The sequence below is a fragment of the Staurois parvus genome, unplaced genomic scaffold (genome assembly GCF_062004578.1).
Source record: "Staurois parvus isolate SC_StPar_1 unplaced genomic scaffold, SC_StPar_1.0 ptg000152l, whole genome shotgun sequence".
NCBI lineage: Eukaryota > Metazoa > Chordata > Amphibia > Anura > Ranidae > Staurois > Staurois parvus.
In genome coordinates this window covers 2821805-2841175 of record NW_028317948.1, presented here as the reverse complement: position 1 = coordinate 2841175, position 19371 = coordinate 2821805, and the positions used below count along the sequence as shown (strand labels likewise).

The 19371-nt window shown below is 40.2% G+C and overlaps 2 protein-coding genes across 4 annotated transcripts in view; one reads left to right on the top strand and one right to left on the bottom strand.

The window, feature by feature from the left end:
* METTL9 (methyltransferase 9, His-X-His N1(pi)-histidine) overlaps positions 1-19371 on the bottom strand; it is a 56556-nt gene that overhangs the window by 5238 nt on the left and 31947 nt on the right. The gene's annotated exons all lie outside the window — the stretch shown is intronic.
* On the top strand, positions 442-19057 carry IGSF6 (immunoglobulin superfamily member 6). Of its 3 annotated transcripts, none has more exons than XM_089674806.1 (7): positions 442-542; positions 8747-9067; positions 12771-12874; positions 13905-13958; positions 14038-14118; positions 15094-15144; positions 18795-19057. In XM_089674806.1, the coding sequence occupies exons 1-7, from the start codon at positions 476-478 to the stop codon at positions 18846-18848; spliced, it is 732 nt and encodes a 243-aa protein (XP_089530932.1). In that variant the 5' UTR covers positions 442-475; the 3' UTR covers positions 18849-19057. The 3 variants fall into 3 exon arrangements, with proteins under 3 accessions (XP_089530932.1, XP_089530934.1, XP_089530933.1); XM_089674807.1 differs by having other exon boundaries at positions 454-494; XM_089674808.1 differs by lacking the exon at positions 15094-15144.

The window sequence follows — 19371 nt, the reverse complement described above, 5'->3', positions numbered from 1 at the left end:
TATACAGTATGTGTTTAGAAATGTTCTATATGAATATAAACACATTTAGTATCTCATTTTGAGTGTGAATGAGGCCTTACCGTTTTTCTGTAAGAAAACAGATGAGAAAGTTGTATATGGAAAGATCTTATCTTAAATGGACCCTAACAGGTCCTAAATACCAATCTAGACCAATTGTTATTCTAGTAGCCAATCTGGATTTACAATAGGTGCGTGTCTTGAAAACATGATTGTACAGTGCTATAAGTAGATTGGTAACGGTTATATACTATGTTTATACAGTCATCCTATTTATTAACATCAGGGTGCTCAATTCTGTATTTCAAAATAATAGAGAAGTTAAACATAAAAAAAAAAAAAAGAACAATTTTTGTTCTAATCGCAGCCAGGAAGTGTCTCAACATGGGTCTAGCATGCTGGCTTCTCCTCAGATTCGCTTCCTCCTTCAATCCAGCAGAATCAAGTCAGATGAGAAATGGACAGGCCAGGACTAGGTACGCTCCTTTTTCTAAAGATCATCCTTCTTTACTACTACCAATGGGGTGAGTACAGTACATCCCATACATTTTCTGCTTATTTATTAGAATACTAAAAATGCAATAACCAATAGCAAAAAGTACACTAACCCATGTACCAATGGCATTTTATCTTCACCTCACCTGACCACTGAAAGCACCTTTCTTTGGGGTAGTTTTGTGTTTTAAACCATCTTTTACACATCACCAGAAAAATGGCAAAACACTTACAATGGCATGCAATAGCCAACATTTTTTTTTCATCTTTATCAACTTTGTAATGCAGGAACTAGTTGCTGCTTGTTAAGATTATCTTTTGAGATATGAATAATGTATTCCAAGACTGCAGATACCCTACGCAACATCAGTTTGTGCATCTTTTTCCCCTATGACCTAAATTATGGGACTTGGCAGGACTCATCTAACAGCATGGACAAGCAATTTTATATTAATCCCTTTTACACCATTAAAAAAAGAATGTGCAATGGCAGAACACATCAAGCATTTTTTTTAAAGCGTTCAAGACAAACAAAATTTATTGAGATAAATTTAGTCTAATCTCTGAGAATGTCCGACCAAAAAGTGAGTTGTTTGAACCAAGAGTCCACATAGTAAAGGTTTGGAGTCCTGATCACTTTTGATGCGGCTCATAAGCGTTTTGGTAAGAGTTCTGTACCTGTCTGAGCAGTTGCTGCATTATAAAATCTCTGGAAAACAAGAACTCAAGCAAACGTTACCAAGTTGATACTATATGTGGGTTGGCCCACAGCCAGCTGTAATGTTTGAATGTTGCCTATAAGCTGAGAAAAAATTAGGTTGTTTCAGATCATTTTTTTTTTTTGTACAATTTTCTGATTCTGTGTACTAGGCTTAACACTTCCCTAAAAGATAGGGCATCTTTTTGCAGAGCCTTTTGGAAGTTCATCCCTAGGGAGGGCAGATTATAAGGTAAAGGGACTTTAGAATGTTAAAACCCTCACACATTGTTTCACGAAAGAAGCCTACAAAGCATTTATGTTGCAGAGGTTTGATAAAGTGGTCAAAAGTGTTCAGCTGACAAAATGTGTTCAAGAAATTTTTTTTATATGGCCCTTCCATTGCTTATTGGCATACTATGTGTGCACATAAGAAATCTGTACAGCAGGTCTCAGAGAAGGAGCCTAAAATGAACCAGTGCAAACTAATCTTGGGAGTTTATGACACTCTCTCCATAAACTTGATTTAATGGTCCTTAAATGATATGAACACAACCGTGACTCATCATGTGCCATTAAATCTAGACTGTGGTCTGGTGATATAGAGTGAATGTGCACAGCAAAATGTTTTAAAAAGATATTATCAACACGTCTCAAAATGCAAAAGACGAAGCACCACAGAGCGAATAAATAAAACTACTTGTATTTTACCCAGTTATTTTTCTACTGCAGTCATTAAAATAAGTAAAAGGAACATCTGATTGATTGCACACTTTTTAAACAAAAGAATTCATCATATTTGAGCATCATTTAATTCCCCTGTATAGTGTTTGTGAATCTATAATGTTAATGAGCTAGGAATAGAGCTTTCCTCTCTTGCATAACTTTAAAGTAGCAACTACTGAATTACAGTCACCAATTTATAAGAATCCAATGCTCCAAAAATAAATGCTGTTCACCGTAAAAGCCCCCTTCAGTTTATTAAAGTGTCACTAGAGGCAAAACTTTTAATTTTCATTTTGGATATGGTAAGGGAGGGTTCTAACACCTGTCAGGGGTTTGTTTGTTTTTTTGCCATCTGTGTCCCACTGCAGAGATTTTCCTTCACTTCCTGTCCCCTTCCCAAAACAGGAAGAGAGAGGAAATCCCTCCAAAAGTGAGGGAATCCTGGTGTATCCCCCGAGTCTCCAGAACTGGTGTCCCCATTGGAACATTTTCCCTCTATCCCTTTGTTGGGATTATATTTCAGGTTCATTTTAGATAATGGTAAATAAGATAGAGAGAGTGAATGTCCCTAATGGGGCAGGGGAAGGAGAGGCAAATACAGCAATAAAAACTAACAGGTGTTCTAATCCATCTCCACTTTATTCAAAATTGAAAAAAAAAAAAAAAAAAGTTTTGCCTCAAATGACACTTTAAAAGAAAGCGATGCACCTACATTTCACCTGGGGCTAGGAAACAATCTCACACATTTCACTCCTCAAAGCTCATTTGAGGAGTGAAACGTGAGGGCTGTTTCCTGAAGGTGGCTGTTACGATGAGAGGCCCTCCCTTTATTTTCAGAGTATTGGATTGTTTCAAATTCGGTGGCTCATGAACCTTGGTAATGCAGGCTATAGACGGGTTGAACATCGGCCAATTTTTTTGAAAAAGAAAAAAAAACGAAAATCTGTCGTTCGTTCGGCCGACGTTACCACCAACGGTAGAAAAAAAAATCAGTCAACTAAATCATAAAGTTCACCCCATAACTTCTGTCCTTTTCAGGTCACGGCTCATGCAAGGATTTTTTATCGGTAAAACGATCGGCCGATTTGCCCATCATTGCCTGGAAAATCGGCCGGTCGTCAAAATCGGGCGCAAATTTTCCAACATGACTGATAAAAAAACTGTGCAAAAAAAACAAAAAACGGCTGACCAATTAACCCACTAACAGTGCGAAAATTGGCCGATTTTTTTTTCGGCCGAAAAATCGGCCGATTTTCGACCCGTCTATGGCCGGCATTAGCCTGCTTCCTGCAGCTGGGAATTCAGGGGCAGAAGAATGTAGTCTGCAGTGAAGCAATACTTTGCAAGCACACAGGTTTTCAAAATAAAAAATTATATTAACCTCTTCACGCCTTGACACCGAGCGGCCGCACATTTGCGTGCAATTAAAAAAATGTATGTGCTGAGAGTGCGCGCCCTGTGTGCTCCCAGTACTCACGGAAAGGTCCCGATCTCTTGTGATCGGGACCTTTCCTGATCATGTGACCGCTGTGACAGCGAATCACGGCGGTCACATGACCCTAAACCCTGCCCACCTCCCGGCTTCAGAAACCCAGAAACCCTTAAAGGGCTGGGAGGCACCGGTGCCAAGGGGTTAAAGGTTTGTAAAAACAAAACAAAAAAAAAAAAAAAACACACAACAACATGTACTACTTACAGTGGTTTCTCACAAAGGAACCCCCGATCCTTTTCTACTCGGGTCTCCTGCCGGTGCCTCTGGCTCCTTCCCCTTGACCAGTGCCCACAATAGCAAGCAACTTGCTATCGGGGCACAGATATGTGCATGCTCTCAAACCCCACTCTATGCATCCATGACATACATTAAGCCACAGCTCGGCCCCACCCTCTCTCTCCTCACTGGCTGTGAATTACAGCAGCGGGAGCCATTGGCCAGTGTCTTCGCTAGTGAGGAGAGGAAGACCTAGGACAGCTGAGGCTCCCGTACACATCGCTGGATCTAGAAGGGGTTAGGTGAGTATTAGTCGGGGCTATAGGGGGGAGCAGCACACAGAAGGTTTTTTCTTTTTTACTTTCGTGCATAGAATACATGAGGGTAGAAAACCTTCTGCCTTTACAACCACTTTAACCAACTAGCATGAAAAGAGTAACAACTTTTTTTTTTTTTGCTGTATTGTCATTTTAAGATATGTACAAGATAAAAGCTACGGTTGTGTGCAATGATTAGCAAGTTGGGGGGAAAAAAAAAAAAAAAAGCACAATTCTGCAAGATATAAATAAATACTTCTGCTTTCCTGAAACAGCTGCTTTCCATGAATGTAACTGCATCTACCAGAAAGGAAATTCTGCAATCTTATCACCTTTGCATGGTGTATATTAGGCAGGACATAGATAGTGCAATTTTTTTCCTGCAACGAAAGAGATTCACATGACTCCCCTACAGGCCGTGCTGACAGGGGAATCCCTCCTCTCGAACAATTGTCTTCTCCCGATGGTAGGCGGGCAGGGGAAGCCGTCCCAGCTGGGAGAAGACAGTGATTATTGCTAGCATCTATAGCAGCGATAATCGCAAGTGAATTAGGCAGGCTGGCTGTACCCAAGTTGATCAATCTTAGCCGGTTCCTGCTGAACTGGCCGAGATTCGAACCGTCTATGGCCGGTCTTACACTTCAGCTCAATGTAACCGGCTCCCGTTGTTCTGCCTGCTCTTCATTGTTCCCTAACAAGAAGAATAGGACATCCAAAACACAACTTTGCTAAATTTAACATCCCCTGCTGTTACAACTACATATAAACACTGCACAATTAGAAAATGCTAATTAGTAATTTGGCAAATGAGGACGCATATTGTGATGATAAAGAGATGTATCAAAAGTAGGATGTAATCCTTTCTACTGCAAGGTGGCCAACCCACATATATCTGGGCAATGCAGTATATATGTTTTGTATTCTATAACTGACATCCATCATCAGCCAACATGAATCTGCATTTGCTACAAGATTTCATTCTCTGCACATGTATATTTATATAGTTTCTGTGAGAGATGTGAGACTTCTCTGGACCTAACATTTCCAACTGTATCGGGCAAACACCACACCCATAGATAAAGTAATCTTCATGTAGTAGCAACTGTATTTTTTCCTTCAGGATTGTATGACTTAAAGCTTTCAGCAAACCTTAAAGGGTTAGTTCACCTTTACCAAAAGATTATCTGAGCAACAGCATTTTCAAACTTTAAGCCTGGTACACAGGGTTTGAAATTCAATCTGTGTGTAGTCCTCTATGTTCAACAGAAGGCAATCGTCAGATCGGTTTCTGTCAAACAGTCCCATTGAAAAACCTGTAATTGAGCTGAGCTGATCAGTGTATTCTGACAGGGAAAGAGTTTCCTATCAGAATGCAATAACACAGTGGGGGAGAATCTTGCATCTTCCTCACTTGTGTGGATGCAGGAATCTGCAAGGTTTTTTTTTTTTTTTTTTTGTTCGGCCCACTGGTTGACAGTGTGTACCCAGCTTTAACCAGAGCTGCAGTTTGTTTTTATCTACAGGCACCCCTTACCTGCATAAGCAGTTTTTCGGCAAAGGTGAACTAACCTTTTAAAGCTCAACTATGTGCTGGAACAAAGTTTTCCTTCTAGTGAGTCCCCTTCTGCACTGCAAGAGTTCATTGCTCATTTTGTCTATGGGATGATATGTAAAGTAAATGATTCCTCGCTCCTCCAGCTCTTCTCTGCTGTCCGATGATGTTGTCGGAATGTGGGCACTCTTGGTGTTCTCACGTACAATGCAGGACTGCAGGTCCTTAATTGTATGCAATGACTGGTTGAGATGTGAAGAGAATGAGTGGTAAGCAGAAGCGAGTAATAGGGCAAGTAATTCAACTTATATCATTCCCCAATTTTAAAAAAAAAAAACGCAGTTAACCCTTGCAGTGTGCAGGGGGATCCACTGCAAGGGTAACTTGCAAAAGCACTCATATACACCACTTCGCCTATGGTCAGCGTCCCTTGCCAGCAGCGTTTCTGGGTCTAGGGGACCGGTAATCCAGCTGATAAAAGTTGTGTCACTGTGAACTAGTATTATCACTCCAGTCTCTTCTGGATTCTGAGAGAACCATTTCCTTCCCCATAGGGCAGCAGATAGAAAGAGTCCATGTCATGCAGGCAGTGATATGGACACCCAAATGAACACTTCGGATCAGAAAGTCATGTTACTATAGATTTAGGAGGGTAAAATCTGCATTTCGGTAGAATTTGTTTTCTTTTAAGCCATTGACCAGTTAGACGGGGGCAGGAGGAGTGGGACAGAAGCTCATAAGTGGTTGTAAAGTAACTGGTCTCAGGTGATACACAGAGATGAAACTAATCCTCCTGCATAAGTTGTACCTTTATCTGCAGTCTGCTCTACTCTACAACCAAACTGCAGAATTTATACAGCTTGTTTGAGCTTTCAGAAAACAGGGGGTGGGAAGCAGAATTACACATTGCAGAACTCAGAGAGGAGAGCTCTAAGAGCTGATTGGAGGGAAGGAATCCCCGCTTTCACACAGCACACAGGAACAGAGCTGAGGCTGTCAAACACAGGCTGTGCGCTGGAGCTTCCTCCGCTTTCAACTTTTTCCTCTTGGTGTCAGGAAAATTTGTCAGAAGTAACTCATGCAGAGAGCAGAGGAATGAAGCTGTGGACAAAAATTACACTTTGTGCTCTTAACTGAGACAAGAAAAGTACAGACTATAGAGGGATATACTTTGTTCATATTTCATGTCAGATTTAGAACCACAACATAGGAACTCCAACATTAAAGCGGAACTTTACCCACAACAACGTGATAAAAAATAAAGATCTTTAGCAAGGAACACGCATTCCACATTAATAATTATGCTACCAAAATTAGTGTGTGCTGTAAATGGTCTCCAGCATTGTTCCGTTTTTTTCTTCCTGGAGGCTGCCATTTTGCTGAAGCCCAGAGCCCCTGAGCAGCAGCAAATTTTTAGGCTGTCAGCATATCGGCCTCTACATTTTTGTCACAGGGCTGAAAAATCGAGATCAACTAAGCATGTGCGAAACAGGGCGAGACAGTATTACTGGGTTTTACATAGTATAGACACTTATTTTTAATGTTTTATAAAACTATACCTGCAAAAGCAGCCAGCATGAAGTGATCTAGCAGAACGTAATGTTCTGAGTAAAGTTCCACTATAAATTGTAAGTAAAGAATTAAATATTCCTATTCTTTTAAGGTGTAAAATATATTTAATGATCTTACAGTATACATGAAGACACATAAAAGCTACTCAAGTGGCAATGATATGCCACAGCAACATCTCCAAGTGGCCGGGCACTGGAATGAGCTGTAAATACTCTTCTCCTAGATTGTAAGCTCCAAGGAGCAGGGCCCTCCTATCCCTCTTGTATTGAACTGTATTGTTGCTGTATTGTCTCCCGTTATATTGTAAAGTGCTGTGCAAACTGTTGGCGCTATATAAATCCTGTATTGTAATAATAATAATAATAATAATAATAATAAATAGGAATAAAATGCAGGCTGCAGTGCACAAGTGGGAACATTAAAACCTGGCTGGGAGACTTTTGAACAGGAGGCTGTGCAGTGCTGGAGAGAGCACAGGCAAGTATAAAACTTAAGCTGGTCATGCACTAGTATATTCCTAAACAAACATTTGTATGAACATTCATACAAATATTTTGACCGGTAAATTCAATGACACAGCAAACGTTATTTGAAAGTACTTCAAAATTTTGTTTGCTTATAACATTTGATCTTGGAATGAATGGACTTTACTGAACAAGAAAAAAAATTTCCATCCTGCACCTTCAAATTTTCTCGTCACTATAGTCAAAATGAAATAGTTTTGACCCGATTAACAGCAAAGCAAACGAATGCTCTGCAAAATGAACATTTTTGACAGAAATTCTACTAGGTACTGGGGAGGATCCTGACCTCAGTAGAAAGAACCATAATAAACAAACATACTAGAGATGCACCGAAAACTTGGCCACCAAAACATGTTGGCTGAAAATAGCTGTATCGGCATTTTGCCCATAGGAATAATTTAACCGATAAAGGTGCTGATACAGGGGACTGTGTGTACTGCAGATGTGATGGGGGTGAGAGGGGGTGGGGGCAGGAGAGGAGCAGTGTATACAGTGACTGGCTGTCACTATATGTCAGTGCCGGTTTTTAAATGCAATTGATGGCTTTTTTTTTTTCATTATAGCATCAGAGAATCAGATGTCACTTTCCTCGAGCTAAAAGAAACTAAGTTTCTTTTTAGTTTCTTTCTTGAGCTAAAAGAAACAGTTTCATTCATTCATTCTCTGAGCTATGGTGAAGAAAAAAAAAAAAAAAGCCGGAAATTGCATTTAAAAACCGGAACTGACATATAGTGGCAGCCAGTGAGGGAGCCTCTCTTTATACACTGCTCCTCTCCTGCTGCCCCCCCCTTACAAAGATAACCTGTCACTCATATGGTCACCTATGTGATAGCAAATAAAATCATAAGTTAAAAAAATAATTAAAAATATACATGAAAGTAGAAATTTTTTTTAAAAATAACAAATTGGAGACTCTCCACCCCCACATATGCAGACATTTCGGTTTGGTTTTTAGCCACATGCATTTTGAATTTTCGGTATCGGTTCCAGAATTTTCATTTCAGTGCACCACTAAAACATACACATATCCTTAAGGGACAGACCAATTGGTTTCTATGCTTATGTGAACAATTAGCCATCTATGGCTGACTTTACAACTGCTCACCAATGTAACAAATATATTTCTTTTCACCACAGGTGTCAAAGCCTGCCAGGTCACTGTGGAACAAGAAAAATATAAAGTAACCAAATGCTGTAAAGCGATTACATTATCATGTCAGTTTAAAGCCTCAAACTGCTTGGGTGAAAAGGAAGTATTTTGGTTTCGCTATCTTGCTTCCAGCCACGAAAATCTGTCTAAACATCGTGATCGGTTCATTTCAAACCCAGATTCCAACTATCTGGAAATTAAAAATATATCTGTGCAGGACAGTGGAATATATTTTTGTGGCATAACACACAAAAATCAGGAACCTACATCACAGAATATTGGACAAGGAACCACACTAGTGGTATATGGTAAGTTTTTTAGAAGTCTCCAAGGATCCATGTTTGGTAAAGTGGACCCCTAATCCCATCCCCAACCTCCTTCTAATATACCACCAATGTCATTGTATTCTCTCTAGTTTAAAAAAAAAAAAAAAATAGTTGACAAGGTCCAGGAAAGAAAAGGTCGACTTTAAAATAAAATGGATTACTGGAGAATTTTTTTTGTCTTTAGTTATTAAAACTGAAAACGAACATGCCTGAGCAATCAAACACGTCAGTATATAACATTTTGGTACTACACTAAATAAAAAAAACATTTTCACTTTTCCTTTTTTAATAAATGGACAAATATGCCCTCTGGTGGTAAGAGCACAATATAAACCCTGGAACAAATATTGTATTCAATATGTTGCAGCTAGTCCTAAATGTGGAAACAACCATACTATTCTTGTGTCCCTGCAACTCCCTGAACGAAGGCTCCATGCACACGGGGTGTTTTAATAACACTTTAACGTTAGTTGTGTTAAGTCACATTAATAATTTGAGTTTTTTAGCGTTCTTTAGCGTTTTTGCATTAGCGTTTAGCAGCGTTTTTTCACGTTTGCGGTTTTTAGAGGTTTTTTTGGTAAAAAAAAAAAAAAAAGTCCAAAAACACTGGTTTTACAGATAAAAAAAAACTCCTCTAGAAACCCACTAGTTCTGGGTTTTTTTTTTCCTCAGTCAAAAAAATGTTGATTACAGTCTATGTGTGTATGAACACATAGGATAACATGCTGGGGGGGGGGGGGGGGGTTTACTGGCAGCAGAAAAAAACGTCAAAAGCCAAAAAGAGCAGCTTTAAAAACATCCAGTGTGCATGAGGACTAAGAGCGCAAACAATATGATCAGCTTTCACAACTTCTGTCAGCTGAAAAGCGCAGGGGAGGTGTTTGTAGTTCAAATCAGGAAAGCAGCCTAGAGTGACAACTCTGCTGCTCCACACAGAGCAACCAAGGAGTGTTGTTACCCTAGGACAAGAAAGTTATTTGCAGAGTCACAAAGTGAAAAAAAGGAAAAAGCCTGAAAAAGAAAAACTATATTAACCACTTCCCGTCCTACAGGCTGCAGATGGGAAGCTGTGCCGATGTGGGCCAATGTACCAGCCTGTCAGGCTGCTTGTACACTCACAAAATGCAGTGCCTGCAGCCAGGTGTCCCTGGGCTGGCTGGCAGTGTACCACCAAAAGAAAGCTTTATCTGTCTCCAAACAATGATACAAAAATTTAATTTGGCTGCAGAGTTGCATGACAGTAATTGTCACTCAAAGTGTGACAGTACTAAAAGCTGAAAATTGGCCTGGACAGCAAGTGGCTGAAAGTGTCCAGACTTGAAGTGGTTAATATACATACATATACATCACTTCCTGTCCATTAGACACAAGAGAAAGTGAATGGAAATCACTCTAAAGTGAGGGAAATGTACTCTTAGATGAGTGTCACTGGAAAACCTCTTCCCATTAGAAGATTTCCCCTCTATTTGGCTCCATGCACACTAGTGATTTTTTTTAAAGCTCACAAAATGCTGGGAAAAACACTGGATAAAAAACACTGATAATTGGCCATGTTCAGAAGCTTTTAGGAGCATTAGCATTCTATTAGCATTTTTACAGTACATGTAGAGGAAAAAAAAAAAGCTAGAAAAAAAAGCTGTTTGTTAGCGTTTTTTTTTCTGCTGGAAAATGCTCCAAAAAACTCAACAAAATTTTTTTTTTTCTGCTCCTAGATGCTGAAGCTCAAAAAAATGCTAATGGTCTAAAGTAGTGTGCACGGACAAACAGGATAACATTATATAGCTTCTAGGAGCAGAAACAAAATATGCTGAAAATAGCATATAAGAGCTTAAAAAAATGCTAGTGTGCATGGAGCCTTCATGTCCAGGTGACAAGTATTTGATTTTCCTGTACTTTCAGCCATGGCGATAGTGGTGGTAAAAAAATAAACAAAGCAGCTGAAAGAAGCAAGAGGTTCCTTCTAACTAGAGGTACTAGAAAGTGAAGATCAATGCACCGGAAAGTATAATATGGGACTTTTTTCCATGGCACCTTAAAAGCGACTGTCATGATAAAAATATGTGAGCTGCCATGTTTGGCCCTCTTATACTGGTATGTTCATGACTGTGCTGGAAAATGCAAAAAAAAAAATCTGTTGAGAACAGGCTACAATATAGGAGTCTAAAGAATAAATGTCCGTCATACAACAACTGTGCTCCTCCGGCTTGGATGGATTTGTAAAATCCACGCTTATATTAAAATAGTTGGAGGAATTAAGGGCTCATTCACACAGCCGAATCGGCCCCTACAGAATAAAGATCCTTTTTTCTATCTATTCTGAGTAGCATGGAGCTGAACGCAGCAGCCTGTTTTTGTCAATGGTCTATAGGAGGATCAGCCTGTAACGTCACAGGCTGATTTGGGAAGTGCAGGCTCATTGTGGTTTTGCATGGCATCCTGCTGTCACCTTTGCTAGCTGAATTGCACGTCTGCTAACACTAACAAGGGTCTGAACCCATAGACAGTATGAACACAGCTGTACCAGAAAGTAGGAGACTGGAAGGACCACCAAGTATTTCAGAATATTTAATGGCAAACAAATAAAAAGGGGGCATAGTTAGAATAACACAAAGATTTAAAGCAGTTCTAAAAAGGTAAATCCCCCCCCCCCCCCAGTGCATTTCATGCATAAAGGTAAAATGCCTGATCTCGATCTAGCAACGGCTCTCTCTCGCTCCTTGTTGGCTCAGATACAGCAGCAGGAGCTATTGGTTCAATCACAGACAGTGAAGAGAGAGCAGGGTCGGGGCCAAGTTCTGTGTCTATGGACACAGAGCTGGCTCAGCAGTGAGCACACATGAGTGCCCCCAGAGCAAGTGGCTTGCTGCGAGGGTACCTGGCAAGGGGGAAGAGCCACAAGTGCCAGTGGGAGACTCCAGAAGACTAGGATCGAGCTCGATATGTGCAAAGAGCATGAAAATATACCATGTTTGTTATTTTATTAAATAATTGCCTTTAGAATCACTTTAAACTGGCTTAAAAGTGCTTTTTTAAAAAAATGTTGCCTGCACAAACATTTTTTTAAGGAAGAAGTCAGATTGTTACTAAATATTCGATTGCCATGTAATGCCCAACACGGATAAAGATTAAAGTGATTTTAAACATAATTTATTTTAAAAATAACAAAAATGTAATACCTACCTGCTGTATGCAATGGCTTTTCACAAAGCAGCCCTTTCCCTCCTCTTCTGGGGTCCCCAGCTAGCGCTCCTGGCTCCTCCTCCCTGCCTAGTGCCTCACAGCAAGCTACTTACTATGGGGGTACTGGTGCGGGCTCAATCGTGAGCCATGCTGTGTGTCCACAGACACATACTGTGCAGCTCAGCCCCACCCCCCGCTCTCTCCTTACAGGCTGTGATTGACAGCTTCTGCCTCCATGTCTTCAGCTTCTGCCTCCGTGTCTAGTGAGCAGAGAGAGAGAGAGCAGAGAGGCACGCTGCTCTCTGGCACAGCACTGGATCGAGATCAGGTTAGTATAAGTAGGGGCTGGGGGGGGACGGTCTTTTCACCCTAATGCAGAGAATGCATTATAGTAAAAAACACCTACATTTACAACCACTTTAAAGTTTAGAGGACATAAATGTTGAAATATCAATATTATTGGAAAAAAAATACTCATTGGTAATTAATGTCTTTTGCATTGCAGATGAAAATAAAAAAACAATTACAGCAGGAATTATTTCTTTGATTGTCATTTGTACACTGCTGTTTGTATACGGTGTTGCAGTATTTTCGTACTATGCATACAGGGTAAGTCATTCTTTATTTCATGTTACACAAGCTCAGGCTTTCCAACATTTAAATCACTTTTATCTACAGGCTTGACCATGCCAAACTGTCATGTTGCCCTGAAATACAACACAATTCTACATCCAATACTACTAGACAGCAAAGCAATTCTGTCATATTCTGGGGTAAAATACAAACTAGCTCAAGCATAAAAACATATGATCACAAAGCCGAAAACGAAAGGAGGAAGAAAATGCAATACAGTTGCACTCACTGCCGATGGGTTCTCTACAATTTGTGTCACTTCCATGATCTTCCAGGTTGTAGAGCGTACTGAGGGCAATAGAGCATTGGGCTCTTGCTATCGTAATTCAATTTGCTGGGAGGAGGAAGCAGGGGCATGGTTTGCTGGGTGCTGTGTCTATGGACGCACACAACGCTGGGTGGAAACATGCACACACTGGTATCTCCTTAGCAGCTACTTCAAATTTTAAAGACTTGATGTAAGGAGACCTGCATTTTTCTGCACTAAACAATAGTTGTTCCTATGTGCTCTGTGTACACAAAAACACTGATGTGATGTGCAGAGTAAAGCTGTGAAGAATTATGTGGCATTTTGGAATTTTTCTGCCCATAAACAGATGTGAAACACACAGAAATAGTAGTAGGGAAAAAAGTATTTGTCATAAGGGTACATGCACAAATGTGCGAATCCAGGTGCATAAAACTGTCAAAAAGAAGCCTCCTGGCTGGGCTGTGTATGTACTATAGGATCCCTATTCATATCTATAAGGCTGTCCACATGCTGAAGCAGAGGAGGGGATAATACAAGGAATAACGGTTCTAAAAATACAGTTATCCTTTAAAGATGCCCTTGCCATTACTGTACCACACTTGACTTCAGAAGATACAAAGATTATAAAGTATACAGTGCTATCAGAACATTATTTTATTAGTTTTATTTACTTTTACTTAATCAAATGTTAAAACTACATCATAGTAAGAAATATAGGACACATCAATAACCCTGAATCTTATTATTTGAGTCTAGTCAAAGTGGACGTTCTGCAAACTGAAACAAGACAAGGACATGAATCAAACTGGTGTAAGTGAAAACTGGATTTCTGTTAAATGACAAAATCAAAATCATTTTATTCTAACCTAAATTTATTTTTGCATTACAGAGAAGCTACAAAACTAGAAGGATTTTCCAGACAATAGCACAGGAATACCATAGGAGATATGATGGAAAAACACAGAAACAAGTAAGTCACGTTTACAAAATATATTTTGTTTCTATGTTAGTTCCATGGAAAAATAATAAGAAATATAAAGCAACTTTACAGGATGAAATGGGAGTAGAGGTCTTTACTGCTGCCCAGCACTGTTGCAGATGGAGGTCTTATGATCTGACCATTTGCATCTGAATTATGCTTCCGCTAGTTCATGTCTATGGGCACCTTAAAAGCAGAATGCTAGCCAAAAACAGGATAAAAATAAATAGCCCATTAACAAATAAAATAACAAAACCAGCCAGAGATGTCCCGCTGCTAGATGCTCTGTCTCATGGCCAGCATCATTCAACTCACTTCCTCTGAGCCCAGGTCTTCCTAGAGCAATTCCAGCCTGTGGCTGAACAATGAAAGAAGAAGCAGCACAGCAATGAGCTCATCTTTTTGACTTGCTGCTTTCTCTTCCTATCAGCAGGATTCTTGTCAACACATGAAGTGACTGGCTCCTTGTGCTACTTCTAACTCTTACACTCCAGTTCTGCTGTACAGGGACTGCAAGAGGTGAATACCAGATCACATTTAGATCCTGCACTGTTTGTATTTAAAAAAAAGAAAAGAAAAAAAGACATCTGATGATGTATTATTTATTACAGAGCTGCGTTAATTTTTCTCTTTTCAGATTTTAGAGAATATTAAAATGTAAATCAGGGCCCATGGACAATTGTGCTGCACTGAGCAGCCTTGCTCAGAGCAGTCCCAATACTTGGACAAAGCAAACTGCTATATGTCATATTTGTTCAGTTTACATCACTGTGTTGCTGTGTTGTGCATGGAAAAATGTGAGACATGCAGTACTTTTTTTTCACCGCTGTGTTTCACAATGTAGTACACCACACTGCAGTAAATAAATGGAATATCGTTTTGTGACATCCTAATAAAGCTGAAAAGAAAACAAAGTAAACAGTGTTACACGCTGTAATCAGCTCACCAGCACTTTGTACTCCACAGCACACCAGTGGCTGCACTTTGCAACAGAGTGGGGAAGCATTAGAACCACAGGTAAGTTTGTATTGAAGTCTGTGCCCTGCTGAGAAGATTTAAGATTTAAACCTTTGTGTTGTGACGCTTGTTACTGAGATGGAAAGAAATAGGAAATTCAAAACTTTATAGTTGTCAATAGGTCAGGGGCTTTAACTATTTTTAACTCTACCCAATACTGAAATAAAAAAAAAGTTACTGCTTTAGATACACTTTTACTGTATCACCTTTAAAGAGAACCAATCCAAAAACCATTTGCTGCCAGTTCATTCTGCACATGTAGATAATACGTCAGAGGATTTTCTATTTTCCCAAGTCTTAAACATTATCTGTACAAAGTGCAACCTATTTACAGGAACAGCCCATCCAACACTGCTAATAGGTACCTATAAGCTGAAGTAAACAGTCGAATTAAGGAGCCAAAACACAATTTTAGGAGCCAGGGAAAATGAGCTTCTAGGGGCTGCTAAAGAGAAGACTCAAAGCTCTAGGTGTAATTTTCAGGTGCACTGATGACCCAGCTTCCTGGATTTGTCTAGTTCTGCCATTAAAGTGGTACTAAAGTCTAATATATATATATATATATATATATATATATATATATATATATTTTTTTTTACCTTAATGCATTCTCTGCATTAAAATAAAAATGCCCAACTACCTGTCCTGCCTCCTGTCCCTGAACACTTATCTGGCTCTATGTCACCGCTCCAGAACCACTCCCTTCACTACCTGCTTTCACAGATGAAACTGAGGATAGCAGAGCCTGCTCCTGTCAGTCAAACTCCTGTGAGGAGGAAGCAAGGGCATGACCTACTGGTCTACAGACACAGCATGGCTTGGAAGCGCACATGCACAGGTATATGCCTTAGCCCTCAGTTTACTACAGGAGGCAAGTGAAGAAAGAAGAATCAGATGGTGGGGGGACTGCCAGAAAAGGAGGTAAGAAACCTTTCCGTGCAATGCTGGTCTGACACAATGGAGACAAACCTCAACAGTGCCACTGACGCCTAGTGCACACAATAAGAAAATTGGACAGAAAATACCGCTGTCGGAGCGATTGTCCAATTATCCGATCATTAGTACACAGCTTTCGAGAGCCAATCCTGACAGTTCATGTGAAAATATCTAAACGGACAAGCACGAAAATGTTTCTGGTAAGATAACAGAAGGAACAATTTTTGTGTATTTAGTATAGTTTTTGTATGAAAAAAAAATATCTAAATTACTAAAATGCATGCTCGGAAATAAAAGAATATATTACAATACATCACTTCCAAAGCTGTAACCTTACGCAAATTTTCACAAAACTTTAGTAACATATTCATTTTCGATATGAGACTAGAAAATAAAAACAAAATATATAAAAACAGACAGTCATTTGTCAGATATTTTCATTGTGTGTACTAGGAATAAGGATGTGTACTGTACTTTGGGAAACTGGTCAATACTGGTTTTTAAAAAAATATTAGCTTTCTTAAAACTATGGTCCTTAGGAGTAAGGCAAGTGACATCTAGGACCCTATAGGGTAACAGACAAATCTAGTGAGTGATCATATACCAGTATCATAACCATTGAAACCAATCAAATGTCTATTGCTATTTAAAGACCTGTTGGACATAAAGAACAGGAGCCTTGGCACAGTTACGACCTTGGACAACAAAGAGGTTCTGCTGTATAAATACTGTACATACCTAGTGCTCAGGAACATGTAGAATAACACTAACTCACTTGTTTACGGTATTTATGTTTATCAAACCAAATTACACTGAGCAAAAGATATAAAACCAGCAAGATGCCCTATTGTGTCTAGAAGACTTTAAAATCGAGGCTGACTTCTGGAATAGGAGGCAGGGCTTAGCAGCTATACTTGTAGACTCTGAATAAGGCAACACTACAGAATTAATATAAACAAGTGTAATTCCGCACTAATTTACAAATTTTGTGGTGAGTGGAAAAAAACAGCTGCTGGCACGAGTCAGCAGATACAAAAGAACCTCCTAAATTATCATTCAAAAAGTGCAGCGCTATTCTAAACCAATGATTAAAACAATGAATAAAAGAAAAAAAAGTGATCAAAGATAGAAGTCCATCATAGACAAAATAATCGTGCTCAAAATGTTAATAAAAGTCCACAAAAAGTGCTACCAGAGGTCAGAGAAGAAGGCGGCACCCACTGATCCAATAGGACTGAAGAGACACACATCAGTGATGATGAAAGTGCATTAGAATGCTTAGCGGAAACTATTTAGCTTTCAAATATATGAAAAGCCAACAGCGCTTTAGGGGTTAACCCCAAACAGAGATAAAATGACGGGACAACGCTCTGACCCCCGGTTCTGCTCCAACTTCACTGCCAATCAATATGGGCGTATACAAAACAAAAGCTCATAGTGCAGAATATCCTTATATAACAAATGATTAAAGATGAGAAATTGCACTCACATTAGGTTAAAAGTAGACAGGCATCATAATTCCAAAGCTGCAGCAATCACAATATCGGCAATGCATTCTTTCCGGCCAGTGGGTAATTAACACACAGAATTGCAACACTTACTTCATACAGTTCTGACAATAATAAAAGTCCAGTTTATAAGACATACCCTGTTTCCTCTAAAATAAGACCTACCCCGAAAATAAGACCTAATGCTATTTTTGGGAATTGCTAAAGTATAAGACCTACACCGAAAATAAGACCTAGTGATGATCAGGGCTTTTTTTCAGCCGGAACATGGCGGAACGCCATTCCGCCACCTCCGGGACTGGCCCTGTGCACACCCATATCTACTGTCTCTTATAAACACAGAAGCGCGGCTCATGTGACAGCACCATCCGCTCCCACAGAACCTCCCTACTTCTGTACTCACTATGGGACAGGAAGGAACAGATATCTGCAGGTGCAGTGTGTTTAGGGGTGGGGCATCTCCTCCTGAAGCCTAATGCATGGAAGCCGATGCCCCAGGGGGTGATCACTGGCCAGTGGGGAAGAGGCGGAGCGGTGAGTGCGCTTGGTGCACTGTGTGAGAAGATAGGACCTGAAACTGGAGTTACTATAGAGAGGGGACAGCTGTGTTTTGCAAAACTAGCTAACCATATGAGGGTGAGGGCAGTGGAGGGGGAGTGGGGGATGTGCAAAGGTGAGCTGCAGTCAGGTGTTGCAGAGGTAAATTGAGTCAGGTGAGTTGCAGACAGGGTGCATAGGTGAGCAGCAGCTGGGGGGGGTGCAGAGGTGAGCTGAGTTGCAACCCACCTTTGTACCCCCCAGCCACAGCGCAGCTCTGTACCCTCTGGCCACAGCTCACCTCTGCATTCCCCGTCTGCAACTTACCCCTGCACTCTGTCTGTGGCTCATATCTGCACCCTGTCTGAAACTCACCTGTCAAGTCACCCCTGCAACACTTGACTGCAGCTCACAACTGTCATCAACTGGCCCTCTCCTTAGTAATCCTCATCCACAACTGCCTGCAGCTCCCCTCTGCACCCCCTGTCCACACCTGGACATTTAAAAAATAAGACCTACCCCGAAAATAAGACCTAGTGTGTTTTTTTGAGCCAAAAAAAATATAAGACAGTGTCTTACTTTCGGGGAAACACGGTAGTTCTTTAGTGCATTACAATCAGCATGTTGCATCTCATATATATATTATATATTTTTTTTTTATTTTAACAGAACCAGGTAATAGAGAATGATACCATCTATCAAAACACAAGTTATACACGCTGAAAGCTGTAAGGACACTCTAAATACGATGCATGTTAGAGAAGATGCCCCACTAAGCATTTCCTAAATCCCCAAAACATCAAGCTCAGAACAGGACCTATGTACCTGAAGTTCTGTCACGCAATATATGTGTGTGTATGCAGTTTGTATATGCATCAATTACCTAGTCTTTAATTATTTTTTTTTAAAAAAGTTTACTTTTACTTTTCAGAGCTTGGACTCTTCTTTTAAAATGTATATTCTATTCACAGCTGTAACAAATCAAATTTTTCAAAGCTTATTTACATAAGTAAAAGATATCAGCTTGAGGTTATTAACCTCTTCCCGTCTGCCTGCTGTTGATAAACGGCAGGGTGGTGGCACTCCAGGGGCGGGTTATCGTTCATAAACGGCACCCGCCTTTTCTAGCTGTACGCGCTCCCTGGGAGCGCGCAGCACCGCGATCCGGTGCCCGCTGTGTCCTCCGGACACAGTGAAACACCGATCGTCGGACGGGACCTCTGTACGAGGTCCCGATCATGTGATC

Bases quoted from the DNA above. Each gene is read 5' to 3' on its own strand.
- IGSF6 (XM_089674806.1), top strand. From the start codon at position 476: ATGGACAGGCCAGGACTAGGTACGCTCCTTTTTCTAAAGATCATCCTT. The intron at 13,959-14,037 runs GTAAGTGAAAAC...TTTGCATTACAG, and splicing joins AGGACATGAATCAAACTGGT to AGAAGCTACAAAACTAGAAG. The intron at 15,145-18,794 runs GTAAGTTTGTAT...TTATTTTAACAG, and splicing joins GGGAAGCATTAGAACCACAG to AACCAGGTAATAGAGAATGA.